This window comes from Lygodium microphyllum, chromosome 26 (genome assembly GCF_053477565.2).
Source record: "Lygodium microphyllum isolate KBCC chromosome 26, Lygodium_microphyllum_v1.1.10, whole genome shotgun sequence".
NCBI lineage: Eukaryota > Viridiplantae > Streptophyta > Polypodiopsida > Schizaeales > Lygodiaceae > Lygodium > Lygodium microphyllum.
Genome location: NC_141160.1, coordinates 60,349,369 through 60,365,120, shown reverse-complemented (window position 1 = coordinate 60,365,120; position 15,752 = coordinate 60,349,369). Strand labels below are relative to the sequence as shown.

Below are 15,752 nucleotides of genomic sequence, written 5' to 3'. Positions count from 1 at the left end.
TTTTAATGGCCCAGTGCTAATCCCAAAGGAGAGGACTAAATGCCCTCCTCCTTATAGGGGTCTCCCAGTATTTCATGGGTTGGTAAATGAGGACCCAATGTTGCACTTAAAAGAATATGGCCTAACTTGCCTTGCAAGTGGGTATGATGATATTCATCGGATGCTCATATTCTCAAGTACCCTAAAGGAAGAAGCTAGAAAATGCTACTAGAGCCTCCCAAGGGGGTCTATTAAATCATTTGAGGAGCTAAGTGATCGATTTTTAGATGAATATGAGAAGAAGGTGTCTATGACCCAAGTTTTAGGGCGGCTGATGTAGATTAGGCAAGAGTCCTATCCTTCTGTTAAAGAATATGCTAGAGCATTTGATGATATTCTGAGGCTTTGGCCAAGAAGAGCTACTACATTTCCACGTGATGTGCTATTTAAGCTCTTTTTGAGTGGCTTAGGGATGAAGCCTCTAAGCTGCTTGAAGGACCAGTTCATTTGGATGGAAATAAATGTGGGACATTCAAGCCTAATGATGTTTTTCACCTAGCCAACGGTACCCAAGGAAGGATAGACCATATCGAGGTTATATCAATAGGAAGGCTTGGGCTAGTGGATCTACAAAGGGCACAGATCAAGCTGACTTGCATGAGTAGCATGAGGCTAGTCCTCATATTGTATGTTATCCTTGGTATCCTGGTTAGTTTGATAGGATGTGGTGTATATGCCAAGTAGACCATGTATTGCACGGATTAGAATGACTTATCCATTTTAGGCCAAGAGGGCCATTTTTTTTTTTAGTGCCGGTGTGGTTAACATTTTTTATTTTAGTGTTGTGCTAGACAGATTACATGGAACCTAGGGGGGAGCCTTCGCTACGCCAGCGCTTCTCGTGCCCCAAATCCAAGTGATATCTTTCCTTTATGAGTACCTTGTTTTTATACTATATATGTATGTGTACTTGTGAGGGATTTCATTTTCTTGTTGGGGACCGGCAATCAAGGCATGAAGTCCCACGTATACATTAGTATGTCTGTTGGAGGTTTGAGTAGTCGTTGCCTCCTGTAAAGGCATTGTCAGGCATTAAAAAACTTATTTTAGTAGGCAATCCCAGTGACCCTACTGTAATATTCCCACTCGTGAATATTGATTTCCCGCACACTGCGTAAACCTCGTGCAAAGGTTATCTTTCATATTGGAATTACCGGCAGTGTAATCTGTAACCTGCACGCGAGAAATCGAGACCTCCGCATTGGCAAAGCAAGCCCGAGGGTTCAAATCCGCAATTCACACGTAAACACCCTCTTGGGAGGGGCAAAATGGATATTATTAAAGCAATTTTTTTTAAAAAATTTATCCCTTTCCCCCAGCCAATGCACGGCTGGAGGAGAGGGAGTGTGGGGGGATGGGCTTGGTGGAGGGGGGGCTGCATGAGGAGGGGGGAAGCCATGCAGTGGCCACGTGGTGGAGCTCTTCTCTTCCCCCCCTTGTCCTATAAATACACCCTCTAAGGTGTGAAGAGGGGAAGGAGGGGACAAACGGCTGCTGCCATCGCCGTGCTGGGAAGGAGGAAAAGAAGGCTGCATGGAGAGAAGGGGCCAATCAGTAGAGGTTGCAGTGCTGCATGATCAGAGGAAGAGGACGAAACTTGTCGCTGCTTTCCACCTACATTCCCCCACCACACGTGACCCTCCCTGTGGCACGAATTGGAAGAGAGGAGGATCAAAGGCACAAAAAGGAGCCAGAGCCTCCTGGGTGTGAGGGAAAGGACGATAGAAGGGAAAAACGAAGGGAGAGAAAGGAGAGTGACCACCGTTGCAGCCAAGGAGATCGCCACCACGGTCCGCCAGGCCACCGCCAACCTTCCGCCGTCATATCGCCAGCAATCCCCCCTTTTTTGTCGTCGATTTCACACCAATCATTGGGCCTCCATGTCTTCTGGATAGAACAGAAGCTTTTTCGAAGCTTCTTGAGAAGCTTCTAAGGGTGGCTTCCATAAGCCCCATTCCCACAAGCCTTTCCGAGTTGTTTTCAAAACCGCGTTTCAGTGAAGGAATTTCCTACGTACAAGGGAGAAGGCAGATCTTGAGGCTGTTCGGAGAACGCGTAGAAGCGAGAGCAATTCACGGAGTTCAATTCATCAACGATGGCTCCCAAGAAGATGCAAGGCGCACCTGCAGGAGGTTCTTCTCCTAGCATTCACGTGGACATCTCCCCGAGCCCGCAAACCCAGGTTTTTACTATTGTGATTCCATACAAAAGTAATGCATTAAGCATGATAACTTCATGGATTAGGAAGCACCCGTGCATGTTCAAATTCACCTAGCCTAGTTAAATGAAATTCGGAAAATTGGTATTTTCAATGCTATAAACGCAAATTGTCTATCCATCTTACGACCTTAATAGTATGTTGCCTTGTCGTGCTTTTCAAAGTGACGAGCCTAGAATACCTGTTGCCTATCATTATAAGGTTGGAATTGTTAAAGTGCACCGTTGACTAGACATGGAAAGATTAAGCGTATGTTGCATTTTTAGGCAACATCTTCCTTGTAAGGAGTCATGAGGAAAAGTTAACACCCATAAGATGTTATCCGAAAAGAAATAGAAGAGCACGAAATTAATCTTATGGACTTGCAAGTGGCATGTAAAATGGAAAAAGTTAACACTAGCTTTAGTTTTGTATGAACTTCATTAACTTCATTGTAGCTAGGAGAAAGTTGCGTGTTGCATAGTCGTCATGCAAAAATTTCATTCATCAGGAGCCGTATTTAGGAAAGGTTGCATGGTTTAACAAAGCATGAGATTCTAAAGTGTAGATAACAAGGTAGTAGGCATGATTATTTGATGTAAGTCCCAGTAGGTCCTAGGAAAGTTAGTATCCAGATTATCATGTATTCTTACTTTACCAAGGAAAGATAGAGTTATTGTGAACTATGTGATGCGTAGAAGCAATGAATCGCATGTTTACATGTATTGTGGTAGTTGCAACTATTTTTCTCCTTTATTATCTCTAGGAAAGGTTCATCCTTGTCGCAAGACAAGTATATTGAATTGTCTAAATCACCTAACCCACAAGGGATTCATATAGGCATGATTCAGTCGATATGATAAATATCCCAAGTGCTAACTAGGGTTTAGCGAGTTAAGGATTCGACCTAGTTTTTCACTTGTTGCCAAGTCAAAACCCTCAAACCCAAAGATCATACCCACATTCACGAAATGTTGAGTCAATTGGACGAGCTTGCAAGAAACGATCTAGGGTTTCTACCCTAAGGATCACTCGTTCAAATGATGAAACTCGAATTGAGTTGGAACCCCTAGGACCAAACGTTGTCGATCTAGTGTAATTAGGAATGGGTTGGGTAAAAAGACACCCTAAATCCTGCTTCTCGTCTGAAGATAATTCCGATACCAGAAAACGCCGTTCAATGGGTGAAATGATCCCATGGAATAGATGCGACACTTGTGCAATAAGTTGCAACGTTGCATAGACTTGTTGTTTGTTCACAAGAGAGTTTTGCCATTTCTTGAAATAAGGTTGGTAAGTTCTTGCGCAAGTTTAACTTGCAAGAGAATGAGTAGTCATCCTGTTACATCATTTGTCTTGGGGAAAGATTGCCAAGTAAAGGGAAGTTAGGTATTTGCTTGAAAGCAAATGATCAATCAATAAATTAAAGCGACATGGTCGCCAGGATTTACTGTTAATAAAACCTAAGGTATTGGTTAAGTTGGGTTAACAGGGTATGGCCCTAAGCCAAGGACAAAAGGGTGAACAAATAAACCCTTGGGGATCTTGCCAAGTCGCAATTAATCCCGGATCGAACGCTGGATGCATTCGGAAAGAAGGATTCACTCCTTGACAGTTGGCCAAATAAACGACCACTGGAATTGATTGTGCTTGTAACAGCTTAGAAAGCACTGTTTGCATTGTTTGCTCAAAGAACTAAAGGATGAAATGATATCTAATGCTTCAAGTTGAAGGCCTGAAGGGAGAGGCAGCTTCAGTTACCCCTGACTGCCTGCCTGACCCTAACCAAGGGGGTTGTTGACCGCGCCGGGAACGTGGACCGAACCCGCCGCGAGAGGTCTTTCCTTTGAGCTCTACTTGGAGCAGGAGGACGCTTGGGTGCCAGGGGGGGCTCTGGTTGTAAATCCCTCGCCTTCCGGGTCCTGCACAAGAGGCCAATGTGAATCGGGATTGGATCTCGAGGCCCGCATACTAGTCTACGGGCAGAAGCTTGGAATAGTGATCCCTGGCGGATTACTGGATAGCCTTCGGGCAGATTATGGACAAGCCTACGGGCGGAACTCCTTGTATTTCAAAGATAAAATGATGAAATGATAATAAAGAAGTTGTTTGATATTGTTTTTCTATGTCACGTGATAAGATTACGTGAAGGAACCAGTGCTTAACAGGGTTAATTAAAGAAGCTAATTGTTATATGTCAAATTAATGTGTTAGATAATTACATAACTAAAACAAACCGAGGAAAGTGCGGAGGATGGACCATGGGTCCGTCCTACGGATGGGTGGTCCCGGTTAGCCGGGAACTTTTCTCAAAAATCTCGAAGAACAGCGGGATGATCATCATTATCAAAATGAATAATGAGAGCGGTGACCTAGAGTTACGTCTTACCCGATTTACGGAATGGGACTATGCCTATTGGTAGAGAGGTTGAGTTTTGCATCCCTCTCGTTTCCCATTCTCCTTGAACCAAGTGCAGCGTGAATCCGCTTCGGACCTGGCGTTTCTGCGTAAAGTAATTCGCTTGGGTCTGACGCTAGTTGCTGTTAGCTAATGACCAAACAGGAAAACCCAAATTCCAGTCGATCCTAAGTGGGAACGGCCAGGATACTTCCGCTACGTGGCAGACACGGGAAGACCTAGATTGCAAAACCCGTAACATTCCATGGGAGTGCCGGGCGGAGTTTTCTAGACATCCTTTCCGATGGACTGCTAAGACGTGTCCTGGATGATTCTAGTGGACACGTTACAGTTACTCTGTTGACTTGCTAGGTGGCCGTTCTAGGAGTTTCTATTAGTTGTGAGCAGTGAGAAAAGCCTGCCTGACAAAATGATGATGCAAAGAAGAAAAATCTTGAATAGCTTAAAATAAATGAATATACGGAGGTATGTAAAAAGGGGTTCTAAACCCTATAAAAATAGAAAAGGAATGAAAGCAGAATCCTTGAGCAGTTGTTCATTGCCTTGCGAAGGCCTAGTAGGTTCCTGGGGATAAGTCAGACTCGGGGCTAATGCCTTGTCTTCCTAGGGGTGGCAGCTAGCTATAAAAAAAAGAACAAGAATACAAGACGGTTGGAGAAAAAATAAAAGTGAGTGTTAGAAAAGGATTAAGTGTCACCTTGCAAGGGCTTAGTAGGTTATTGGGTACCAAGATAGGACCTGAGGCCAATGCCTTGTTCTCCTTGGGTCACTACGCTCATCTCCCTCCTTTTTACACGCTCGAGTATGGAAAATAAAGGCTTAAAAGGAAAATGTGCTAAAAGATAATATTTCTTGATCGGGCTATAGGATTCCTCGCCTAGGAGGAGCTCCTAGTTGAGTAATCCTGAGTTAGGTAGGTAGTTTAGACCACCACTTAGGATGACCTTTTTGATAGTTCTTTTTAGTTTGGCCATGTTGGAGCAGTTGGTTAGTGACTAGCTTTGGGCTTTCTGTCAGATTGTGCTAGGCCTAGTCCTCGTGGATTTCATGCCTTGGTTTTGTTAAGGGGTAGGGTGAAAGCTGTGATGTGTTTTGTTGAGTATTTTTTGTATCAACTTGATGCTCTTTATGTTTGTGTTGATGTGTAGATCTGTTCATGGGGTTTGATAGGCTACGTCGCTCTATCCCCTGGTGGTCACCAATGAGAGCTGCATTTTACGAGCTGACTTCAAGCCGATCTAGAAGCGGTTTGAGCTTGTTTTGAAGCGGAAGCATGGCCGCGACGAGTCAACAAGACAATTTTCACGAGAAAATCAAACGGTGGTGGATGGTTGAGCTGGAGTTTTTCTAGATGCATTTTGACGTCAGGCACCCAACGCAAGTCTCAGTTTGTCAATTGGAGGTCGTTTGACCCCAGATTTAATCCCCGGAAGGTTCGGCATTATAAAGCAGCTACCGAATAGTGAAGCCATAAAGTGCGTGGAAGAGGCCAGATTGATGGAGTTCGATGCCACAAAGTTGCGTGTCTAGTCGGATTGGATATCAGAGTACATTTGCCCCCTCAAAACCGAAATATCCACTTGTGGGACAGTGTGAATACAAAAAAATGAACCAGTTATTTTAATGTTTTAAACATTAAGCTTAATAAAAGCCTTGAAACTAATGCAAAAACTGTCGAATAGAGGGAAGCGTCAATGCGTCTCCTCATTTTTGCTCAATGCCTCTCCGATTCAAACCTGTTTGGAGAGAGAGAGGAAGATTTTTGATCAGGGCAGAGAGAGAAACAAGATGGTTGTAAGCTTGCTTGTTTTAATGGAGGATTTAAATTTTTCATTTTTTATTCTTTCTCTCTCCTCTCCCTCTCTCCCCTCTATGAGCTACTCATTCACATTATCTTGAAGGAAGAACCAGAAAGGAGATTGAAGCAAATGATGATGGAGATTAATGGATATGCTGAAGCTTGATGTCCAGCATGGAATTGAGAGCAATGGAGGATCCGCCCGCTAGTCATGCAATCATTCAATGCATCTCGGGTTTTATAGAAACATGGTATAACTATTTTTTATGAAGGAAATGAAGCTTTTTTTACATTTTATGATGGAAATTATGTTCTCATGTGATGAAAAATTGTTTAAGTGCTGGTTGCATCATGTTTAATTGCTGTATATCAGAAAATTCTGATTTCATAATGATTTACATGCGCTATTTAAATCCCGCAAACCCGAAATGCAGTTTTTAAAGGGTAAAATGATGGTTTTGTCATTTCGGGTGGGTAAAATGTGTTCCTATATGGAAAAATAGAAAATAAAATTGAATTTCATTATGCTAAAATGATTGGTCTATGATAAAATAAAAAAGTAATAGTGATTATTGTCAAATAAATGCATAAAAATAAGGAAAAATAGGGGAAAAATAGAAATACGCTTCATATAGACTACTTTGTGAGTTGGCAGAAAGAGATGGCAAGGATAATATTAACCTCCCTACACTAGTAAAGGTGAAAATGTAAGAGGTTGGAGACCCCAATACACTAGAGCTAGGTCATGAATATGAAGATTTTAATGGCCCAGTGCTAATCCCAAAGGAGAGGACTAAATGCCCTCCTCCTTATAGGGATCTCCCAGTATTTCATGGGTTGGTAAATGAGGACCCAACGTTGCACTTAAAAGAATATAACCTAACTTGCCTTGCAAGTGGGTATGATGATATTCATCAGATGCTCATATTCTCAAGTACCCTAAAGGGAGAAGCTAGAAAATGGTACTAGAGCCTCCCAAGGGGATCTATTAAATCCTTTGAGGAGCTAAGTGATCGATTTTTAGATGAATATGAGAAGAAGGGGCCTATGACTTAAGTTTTAGGGCAGCTGATGCAGATTAGGCAAGAGTCCTATCCTTCTGTTAAAGAATACACTAGAGCCTTTGATGATATTCTGAGGCTTTGACCAAGAAGAGCTACTACATTGCCAGGTGATGTGCTATCTAAGCTCTTTCTGAGTGGCTTAGGGATTAACATGCAAATCCAAGTGGGAATGCGGAATTCTAAGTCGTTACAGGAAGCAAATATGCATGCCATGAGAGACATATTCAGAGATGTTGGGAAAACTTTTGGAGTTTTCCCCACTTAGTACAAGTGCATCCTAGCTTCCAACCATTTCTACACGGAGATAGCTCACTTGTTGATACCAAGGCAGCCTATGAGGGGAACCTTGGTAGCCAAAATCTCCAAGTAGAAAATGGCAATAGTAGGGATAATATATCCCATGGGGATAAAAAGATTCCATCAAGACTTGCAATGCTTCCATGAGAGGTAATTGTGACAATAACATTGATAGAACCATTGGGCCTATGAGTGTGGATAAGTATCCTATGGAAGGTTCTAGTTTTGCCAATGGAAAGGCTCTAAAGAGACCTTTGCCATCTTTAAATGAGTCATGCTTTCGAGTAGATGTTGTTCCTATCAGTAAGAGCATGGTTCTTTTAAATAAGCAATTGCAGAGTGGTCAAAGGCAAGTAAAGACATCTTGCGTAGAGAAGATGCAGCATGCCAAAGGGCCTCCTGTACTTAATAGAAGCCATAAAGCTATGAGCCCATCTGGTAATAGTGATAAATCCATAGTGACCCCATTGGACCAATGTGGACAATCCAGGCAGCCTAAGAATGAAAGAAGGGATCACTACAACACAATGCCGCCATACACGCGTCCATTACACGCGAAAAGTTACGGGCGCGTGTATGGTCGTTTATACTTACAGCAATAACGGGCGCGTGTATACATGCATGTAACAGCGCGTGTATAATTGCATGTGTGGGAGCGTGTATTTGCGCGTTAAATCTGTCATAATACACGCTCTGTTACACGCGACACAGAGCCTAACTACAGAAATCCATTTCTTTTCAAAACAGAAAACCATTAAGTTTTAAAAATGTCATTGTCCATTGCAGTGTTTACAAACCATTACAAAATCCCACTACATGCACTTACAACAACGTAATATATTGAAAAATATATCTTCATATGGTTATTGAAAGACAAAGTATACAATAGAAATGTCATGAATTTGGAACAATACAGTGATGGATTGGTTAGGGTTCGATCTCATCTTCAATAAGATCCATCCTTGCCAAACGATCAACATCAATATCCATTTTATCAATTTGTAAGGCTACGATTAAATTTATTCTACTATCGCTATTTTGCCCATTGATAATGGTACCGATGCCTTGATCATTCTCATCATCATCACCATCATCCTCAATGGAAGGGTCATCCTCATGATCATGAGAAATGGCACGCTCATCCTCATTATCATGATCATCTACATTGGCATGTTCGACATCATCTTCTTTGCGGCTTGCCACATCCTCCATATGCTCCATATCAGTGAATGTATTATACATTACTTTGGAACGTGGTGCAATAGGGATGACATACCACCATTTACTGTCATGCACCATTGGCAGATAGATAACCTGCTCAAATACACATAATTCATTAATTAATTAGCATATCAAAAGTCAAGGGGTGCGCGAGCTTAGATATATATGTACATGAAACACATTTGTAAAAAAATGCATACCTGCTCACATTGTTGTGGCAATACGAGCCTATCTTTCTTTGTTTGCCAAAACTTTGTAGAGTCAATAGTTACATAGCCACTTGCATGGCGTTTTATCGTTGCGTTAGGCCCTTTTTCCACCACGTTCATTTGCCATTTGACATCCAAAACATACACAAAGAAGCGGCGAAAGTCAAGTCTGTATATGTCTTGGATTGTGCCACAATAATCATCAATTTTTCCATTGGCTCCCTCAAAGCTACTAATGACACCGCAATCTTGTGTATTCCTCTTTTCATCTATTCTTTGTGTTCGAAAATGCTTGCCTTCACACCATATAGCATTGAACATAGTGCACTGGACCAAAATATAAGCAATATCTATGTAAGCAATTAATGTGAATAAATATGAAAAGCCAATCACTTACAAAGAATGCAAATTTACATTTGTTCTATGTACCTTTAACATGCATCCTCATGCATACTCCCATTCTTCCGCCGTGATATGCAGCCCCTCATCTCTCTCTGCTCTCTCCATTTCCTCATGCAACCAATCAACATGAATATCATTCGGAAGTGTTGCTAGATGCTTAGGGTACGCCTTACGAGAGCCATGTTGCCTCCGAAAGAGAGCTCTGTCTGCTTGCCTTTTTGTCTTTGCATCCTCGTATCTTGTAACCCATCTGCTCATCACATCACTATTAAGGATGCAAGTGAAATTAAGATCATCAATCAATGTTCTCTCAATTACTTTGCTCTGTCCTTTTCCTTGAGGCACAATAGACGTCATCCTCAAGTCCTCTTCATTGCTCCATAGTCGCGGCAAAGAGCTATCCACCTGATCAAGAAATTCTGATATATATACAAGAGACTCTTGTATCAACCAACCCTCAGCCATGCTTCCTTCGGGCCTTGCACTTTGCCTCACAAAGTCTTTTAAGGTCTTCATGAAGCGCTCTAGGAAGAACATCCAACGGGCATGCACAGTGCCACATAAAGCAATTTCATCCACTAAATGCACAATGAGATGTAGTTGACTTGTGAGAATGGTTCGCGGAAAAGTCTCCTCTACCATACAAACCACCTCCACTGCCATAACACGCGCATCATCCAATGTGGCTGGATCAATTGCTTTGGAACTAACATATCTGAAAAATAAATGCACAGTACGTTATACCTCATGCACATTCATTTTGCAAGGTATAATGAAGGGTGATCTTACATGGGATTTACATACCTCACAAGCTCGCCCATCTTATAAATACATCTTTTCAAACTCCTGTCTGCACAATGGTCGATGCTAGTAGGTAGTATGAACTACGCACATAAGAGCACATGTATATTTGGGTTAGGGCATTACAAAATTTAATTTCAACCTACAATAATTGGAAAACACTTACTTGGAGCATCTTGTGCCAATCGTGGGACTTCAACCCATGTAGTTGCTCAACCCCTCTTTTCTTAGTGGTTGTAAACGCTCCCTTCAACAATCTCATGCATCCAGTGGGAGTACGCAAAGTGGTGATGGCTTGCTTTACCTGCTTCTCCTCCTTCTTTGATATAATCCAGGGAGCAGGCGGAAGACGAACGTGTCCACCCTCCTCTCGTGGCCATGCTTGACGCATACGTCCTGCGACCTGCAAGTCCTCCCGTACGCTAACATTGTCTCTTTTACCAATAACATGTTCCCAAATACTAGATCCCACATTCTTGAAGATGTGCATGGGATCAAGAAGATGGTTGATCTTGAGATGGGTCCAATATGGTAGCCGGAAAAAAATGGAGTACCTACACAAGGGATTGCAGACTGTCATCTTTATTCCAACTTTAGAGACTACACAAAACAAGATTGAAAACAATGGAGATGTACCTGTTCATGCCATCTGGAGGAAGAACATTTGAAGACTCCCAAATACGCTTCCAATCTTTTGCACGAAGTGTCTGTGGATGAATGTTCCTCTTACTAGGAGCATATTTAGGGTGATCTGATGGGAGAAATCGATGATGATTATCGAATATGGTCTTACACAAACCATCAGCATACTCATGTACCAATGAAGGGCCACATATAGGACATGCATGTTTACCCGATGTCCTCAAACCTGTTAAAATAAAAAAAAAGTTAGAATAATAAAGTCAATAGTTATGCTTACTTCAATAATGCGTCAAGACTTGCATTGCTCCATCCATAAACTGTTTGTATATTGAGCAGTTCAAGTGAAGCACGTAAAATAGAGAATGTGCACCCTTCAAAAACCGGTGTCGATGAAGCGTTGTAGAGATGCTCTTGTTCCATATCATTGTCGTCCACACCTTTGCGATCATCCCTAAAAAGATTCCGCACCATGTCATCAAACACTTCCTCTTCCACAACTTCGTGGGGTGCAGGGCTATTGTCATCCCTTTCCCACTCATCTCCGACAACAGATCCCGAAGCTCCAGCATCATCTCGTCGACGCTTTGCATGCTCTCGCCGTGCGTATGGCACCATGTTAGGGCGTGGTACTGCATCCTGCTTCAATCACAGTATATATATTACAACGCGCTCCATTAATTTGCACACCATGAGTTATTTTAATACTTTCAATTCACATCTTCTCACCTCTAAACCTGTTTGAATCCATTCTCCATACATCGAGATGTGATTCAATGTAATTCGACGCGCTCGTACAATGCACCCTTGACATCGATTACACGTACACTTGATCCTTTGTGCCAGCCACACGTCGCGATCACGATGACGCATTGTCTCATCCTCACCAGAACTGCTTGAAGAGGATGATGACATGCTATGTCCAAAATAACCAATACAGAAGTAGGATCAGTTTTTAGTGAAATCATACACATCCTATGCACAAAACAATGGATACACAAGAACAATCAGTTTTTAAAAAAAGTATAAACAGGCTCTGTGTCGCGTGTACAGGCGTGTCTAAAATGTATTCTGCTGCGCTTTTACACGCGCTTTTACACGCGTGCTTTTCGCGTTTACCTACCGCGCGCGCCGCTTTCTTTCTTTCAAAAGCCCTCTTTCAAAACACTTCTTCTTCTTCTTTCTGCGTCGCTTTCTTTCTTTCAAAAGCCCTCTTTCTCCCTCTTGGACTACCCAAAAGAAGCAAAGGGTGCAGACAACACAGAAAGGGAGAGAGAAGCAAGAATCAACGAACTCACTTTTCAAAGACTTTTCAAAGAGGTTGGTTGTCGTTTGTTTGTTTTGGCAAATCTGTCGCTTTCTTTCTTTCCACCCGTGCTATGTGTACTTGAAAGCGACAGAGGATAGAATTCACACACATTGTATATGTGCTTAACTATTTATTTCTTGACAAACGACATCCGTCAAGATAGAGGAAAGAGAGAAGAAGGAACCCTTGTGTATGTGTTTAGTCATTTCTCCCTTGATGGACAATGTCCGTCAAGATAGAGGAAAGAGTTTTTGTTTTTCATGAATTTCGTCACTAATTCGAAATGAACTTCTTCTTTTGGCTTATGATCTTCTACTAATTCGATGTTTGGTATTGTAAGAGATATGTTTATTTTCTAGAATGGTAGATATATGTTGTAGGTTATATATTGTAGGAGATATATTGAGGAGATATATTGTAGGAGATATGTTTATTTTTTATATGCATGTTTTGCTTGGTTCATTGAGGCGGAATTTCGACGCTTTGCAGATTCTTCATGGATCCAGGCTCTTCCTCCGATCCGTGGGCATACGCCACTTGGATGATGGAGATGATAAACCATTTTGGGCGCCATCCTAATCCAGTGGAGCTGACAGAGTATATGTATGCCCATCCTCCTCCTAGACTCCCAGGTCACACCGCGCCCCCAAGTACACAAGCCTCTCCACTGCCGTCTACGCCTGCGAGTCCGGCGAGACGTACCCCTGCGCATACACGCTCACCGAGGAGGCACACCCCTGCACGGACACACTCACGCACACCCTCCTCTGTACCGTCACGTGAGGGCTCACGGCCACCATCACGTGCTCCCTCACAGCCACAGTCACGTACACAGTCACGTGCAGCCACCCCTAGTCATGGCTACTCCCGCAGTACAGATGAGAGCCGACGCCGCAGTAGGGAGAGCGGGAGTGGAGGATTATGCGGCGGGTGCTTTGGTGGGGGGGGTAGTAGGGCACGCGGTGAGAGAGGGCATGGAGGGAGGCATGTACGAGGAGACAGTGAGGAGTCGGAGGAGGCGAGAGAGGTGGAGGGAGAGATTTTCTACGATGTTACGGATAGGGGCGGGGTAGTCATGGATGCGAGAGGGAAAGAGGTGATGGAGTATATGCGGGGGGTAGTTTCAAACATGTATAGAAACTGTTTTGTAAAATTTAAAGATCAGGATAGCCGGTTAGTTAGGGAGGTCCTAGATAGTGTACATAGTCGGTACCCCAATCCCCCACGAGCGACATTCTCGGATGTATGGGGAAGGACGCGAATAAGGGAGATCTTAAGTAATAAAAGATCTCACCTTAAGAAACTCGCGTACGATGATGGGGTGAATGTAGCTGCGGGTGGCTATCCTTGTGAGAAACCTGCCACTGCCCACAAACGCGAGTGGAAGGAGGCAAAGAAGCGCGCAGAGGGAGGCGTGAAGAGCAGGCAGCATGTGGAGGCACGACGGATCCAGATGGAGACCATTGGATCGTCGCATTTCGGATCTGGCGGCGTCGAGTCGTGGGAGGCAGAGTTCGTAAGTAACTTGCCTCTTTATTTGATTGTTTGCCAAATTCATTGATTCTATGATTGTTTTGATCTTACAAACTATCTTGATTATGTTACAGCGACGGGTTATGGGGAGAGGGCCCACAGCCCACGAGACTGGGTATGCTCGCCGCAATAGCAGACGTGACACGTGGGCCATCTTCAGAAACGAGGGACGTATTACGGATGCGCAGTTTGACGCGGCCATGAGACCATACGGTCGACAGGTACTTGAAAACTCTAAATGAATGATTTCGGTTTATTTAATTGCATATATATGTATACTTACATACGGTATATTTCTTGAACAGGCACAAGCTGCTGATGCTCCTGCCCCTGATGATCCAGCCGCCACTGCTGATGTTCGTGCCACTGCTCCTGGTGGAGGCGAGCACCACTCATCGGAACATACCGATGCGAGCTCCTCTGATCATGGAGAGAGCACAGGGTCCTCATCATCCTCTGATTAGCTTTCAGAATACTGTAGGATGTGGTTGTACAAAAAAATTTTGTAACTGAAGCCATGGGCTTTTTTGCACCTAGCTCCCTATTTGACTTTGTATATATTTGTTCCTAATTAAAGCCATGGGCTATTTTGACATATGGACTCCCTTGTACACAAATGTATCATGTATTGACAATGTATTGAATCGTGAGTCTTGAGTCGTGTATTAAGTTTTAGATAGTAATATTGAATCGTGTATTCATAGAGAGTGAGTCTTGAAATCTAAATCGCTCTTTTTTTATGGTGCAATGCACCAAAAAAAAAATCCAGAGAGTGCCTTTGGGTGGCTGGATGCTGGAACAGCATCCAGGCACCCAAAAGCACTCTCTGGATTTTTTTTTTCCCTCTGCGATCGCGTGTATAAGCGCGTGTCATCTGTCACAATCGCGTATATTTGCGCGGATAATCTGGTTAGATTCGCGTGTAAATTTGCAGCAAAACTGCGCAGAACGCGTGTATGGGGTCGTGTATTCGCGCGACTGGCTTCACTGTACACGCGCTTTTACACGCATGTCTCTGGCCGCGATGATACACGCGCTATTACACGGGCCCGGCACTTTTTTTCCCAAGTCATTTTGTGCGGCTAGGAGCGCGGGTATGAGCCCGATCCCTTGTAGTGGATGTGAGATGGGGTTGGAAACCCAAGATCTCTCAAAATGTGGCTGGTGCGTTAGATACAAGGTCAATAACACCATGCGGATATATTGTGATCAATTCCCACGTAGGTGTAATAAAAGGCCATAATGATACATCTCACAATATGCACTACTCTAGGATACAGTCATGTCATGGGTGTCGGATTGAAACCCTACCTAGTTTGGGTTGCAACACAGACATCCAAACAGGGAAGGTTTGAATGAGTACCAAGCTAAGGTTCTTTCTGCCGAAGGAGCCTCTAAGCCGATTGAACGACCAGTTCATTTCGATGACAATAAATGTGGAACATGCAAGCCCAATGATGTTATTCACCTAGCCAATAGTACCCAAGGAAGGATAGGCCATATAGAGGTTATATCAATAGAAAGGCTTGGGCTAGTGGATCTATAAAGGGCACAGATCAAGCTGACTCACATGAGTAGCATGAGGCTAGTCCTCATATTGTATGCTATCCTTGGTATCCTGGTTAGTTTGATAGGATGTATTGTATATGCCAAGAAGACCATGTATTGCATGGATTAGAATGACCTATCCATTTTAGGCCAAGAGGACCATTTGTTTGTTTAGTGCGGGTGCAGTTAACATTTTTTGTTTTAGTGTTGTTCTAGATAGATTACATGGAACTTGGGGAGGAGCCTTTGCTACGTCGACGCTTCCCGTGGCCCACT

The 15,752-nt window shown here is 43.2% G+C and overlaps 1 protein-coding gene across 1 annotated transcript; it reads left to right on the top strand.

Moving 5' to 3' along the window:
- The first annotated feature begins 13,776 nt into the window (after window positions 1-13,776).
- On the top strand, window positions 13,777-14,392 carry LOC148013317 (uncharacterized). The gene is made up of 3 exons (XM_087667869.1): window positions 13,777-13,911; window positions 14,003-14,149; window positions 14,234-14,392. The coding sequence occupies exons 1-3, from the start codon at window positions 13,849-13,851 to the stop codon at window positions 14,390-14,392; spliced, it is 369 nt and encodes a 122-aa protein (XP_087523995.1). The 5' UTR covers window positions 13,777-13,848.
- The last annotated feature ends 1,360 nt before the right edge of the window (window positions 14,393-15,752 follow it).

What these genes read in the sequence shown, in the direction of transcription:
- LOC148013317 (XM_087667869.1), top strand. Translation starts at nt 13,849, where the DNA reads ATGGAGACCATTGGATCGTCGCATTTCGGATCTGGCGGCGTCGAGTCG. An exon ending in AGTCGTGGGAGGCAGAGTTC is followed by an intron (nt 13,912 to 14,002) that starts GTAAGTAACTTG and finishes ATTATGTTACAG; the next exon opens with CGACGGGTTATGGGGAGAGG. An exon ending in TGAGACCATACGGTCGACAG is followed by an intron (nt 14,150 to 14,233) that starts GTACTTGAAAAC and finishes TTTCTTGAACAG; the next exon opens with GCACAAGCTGCTGATGCTCC.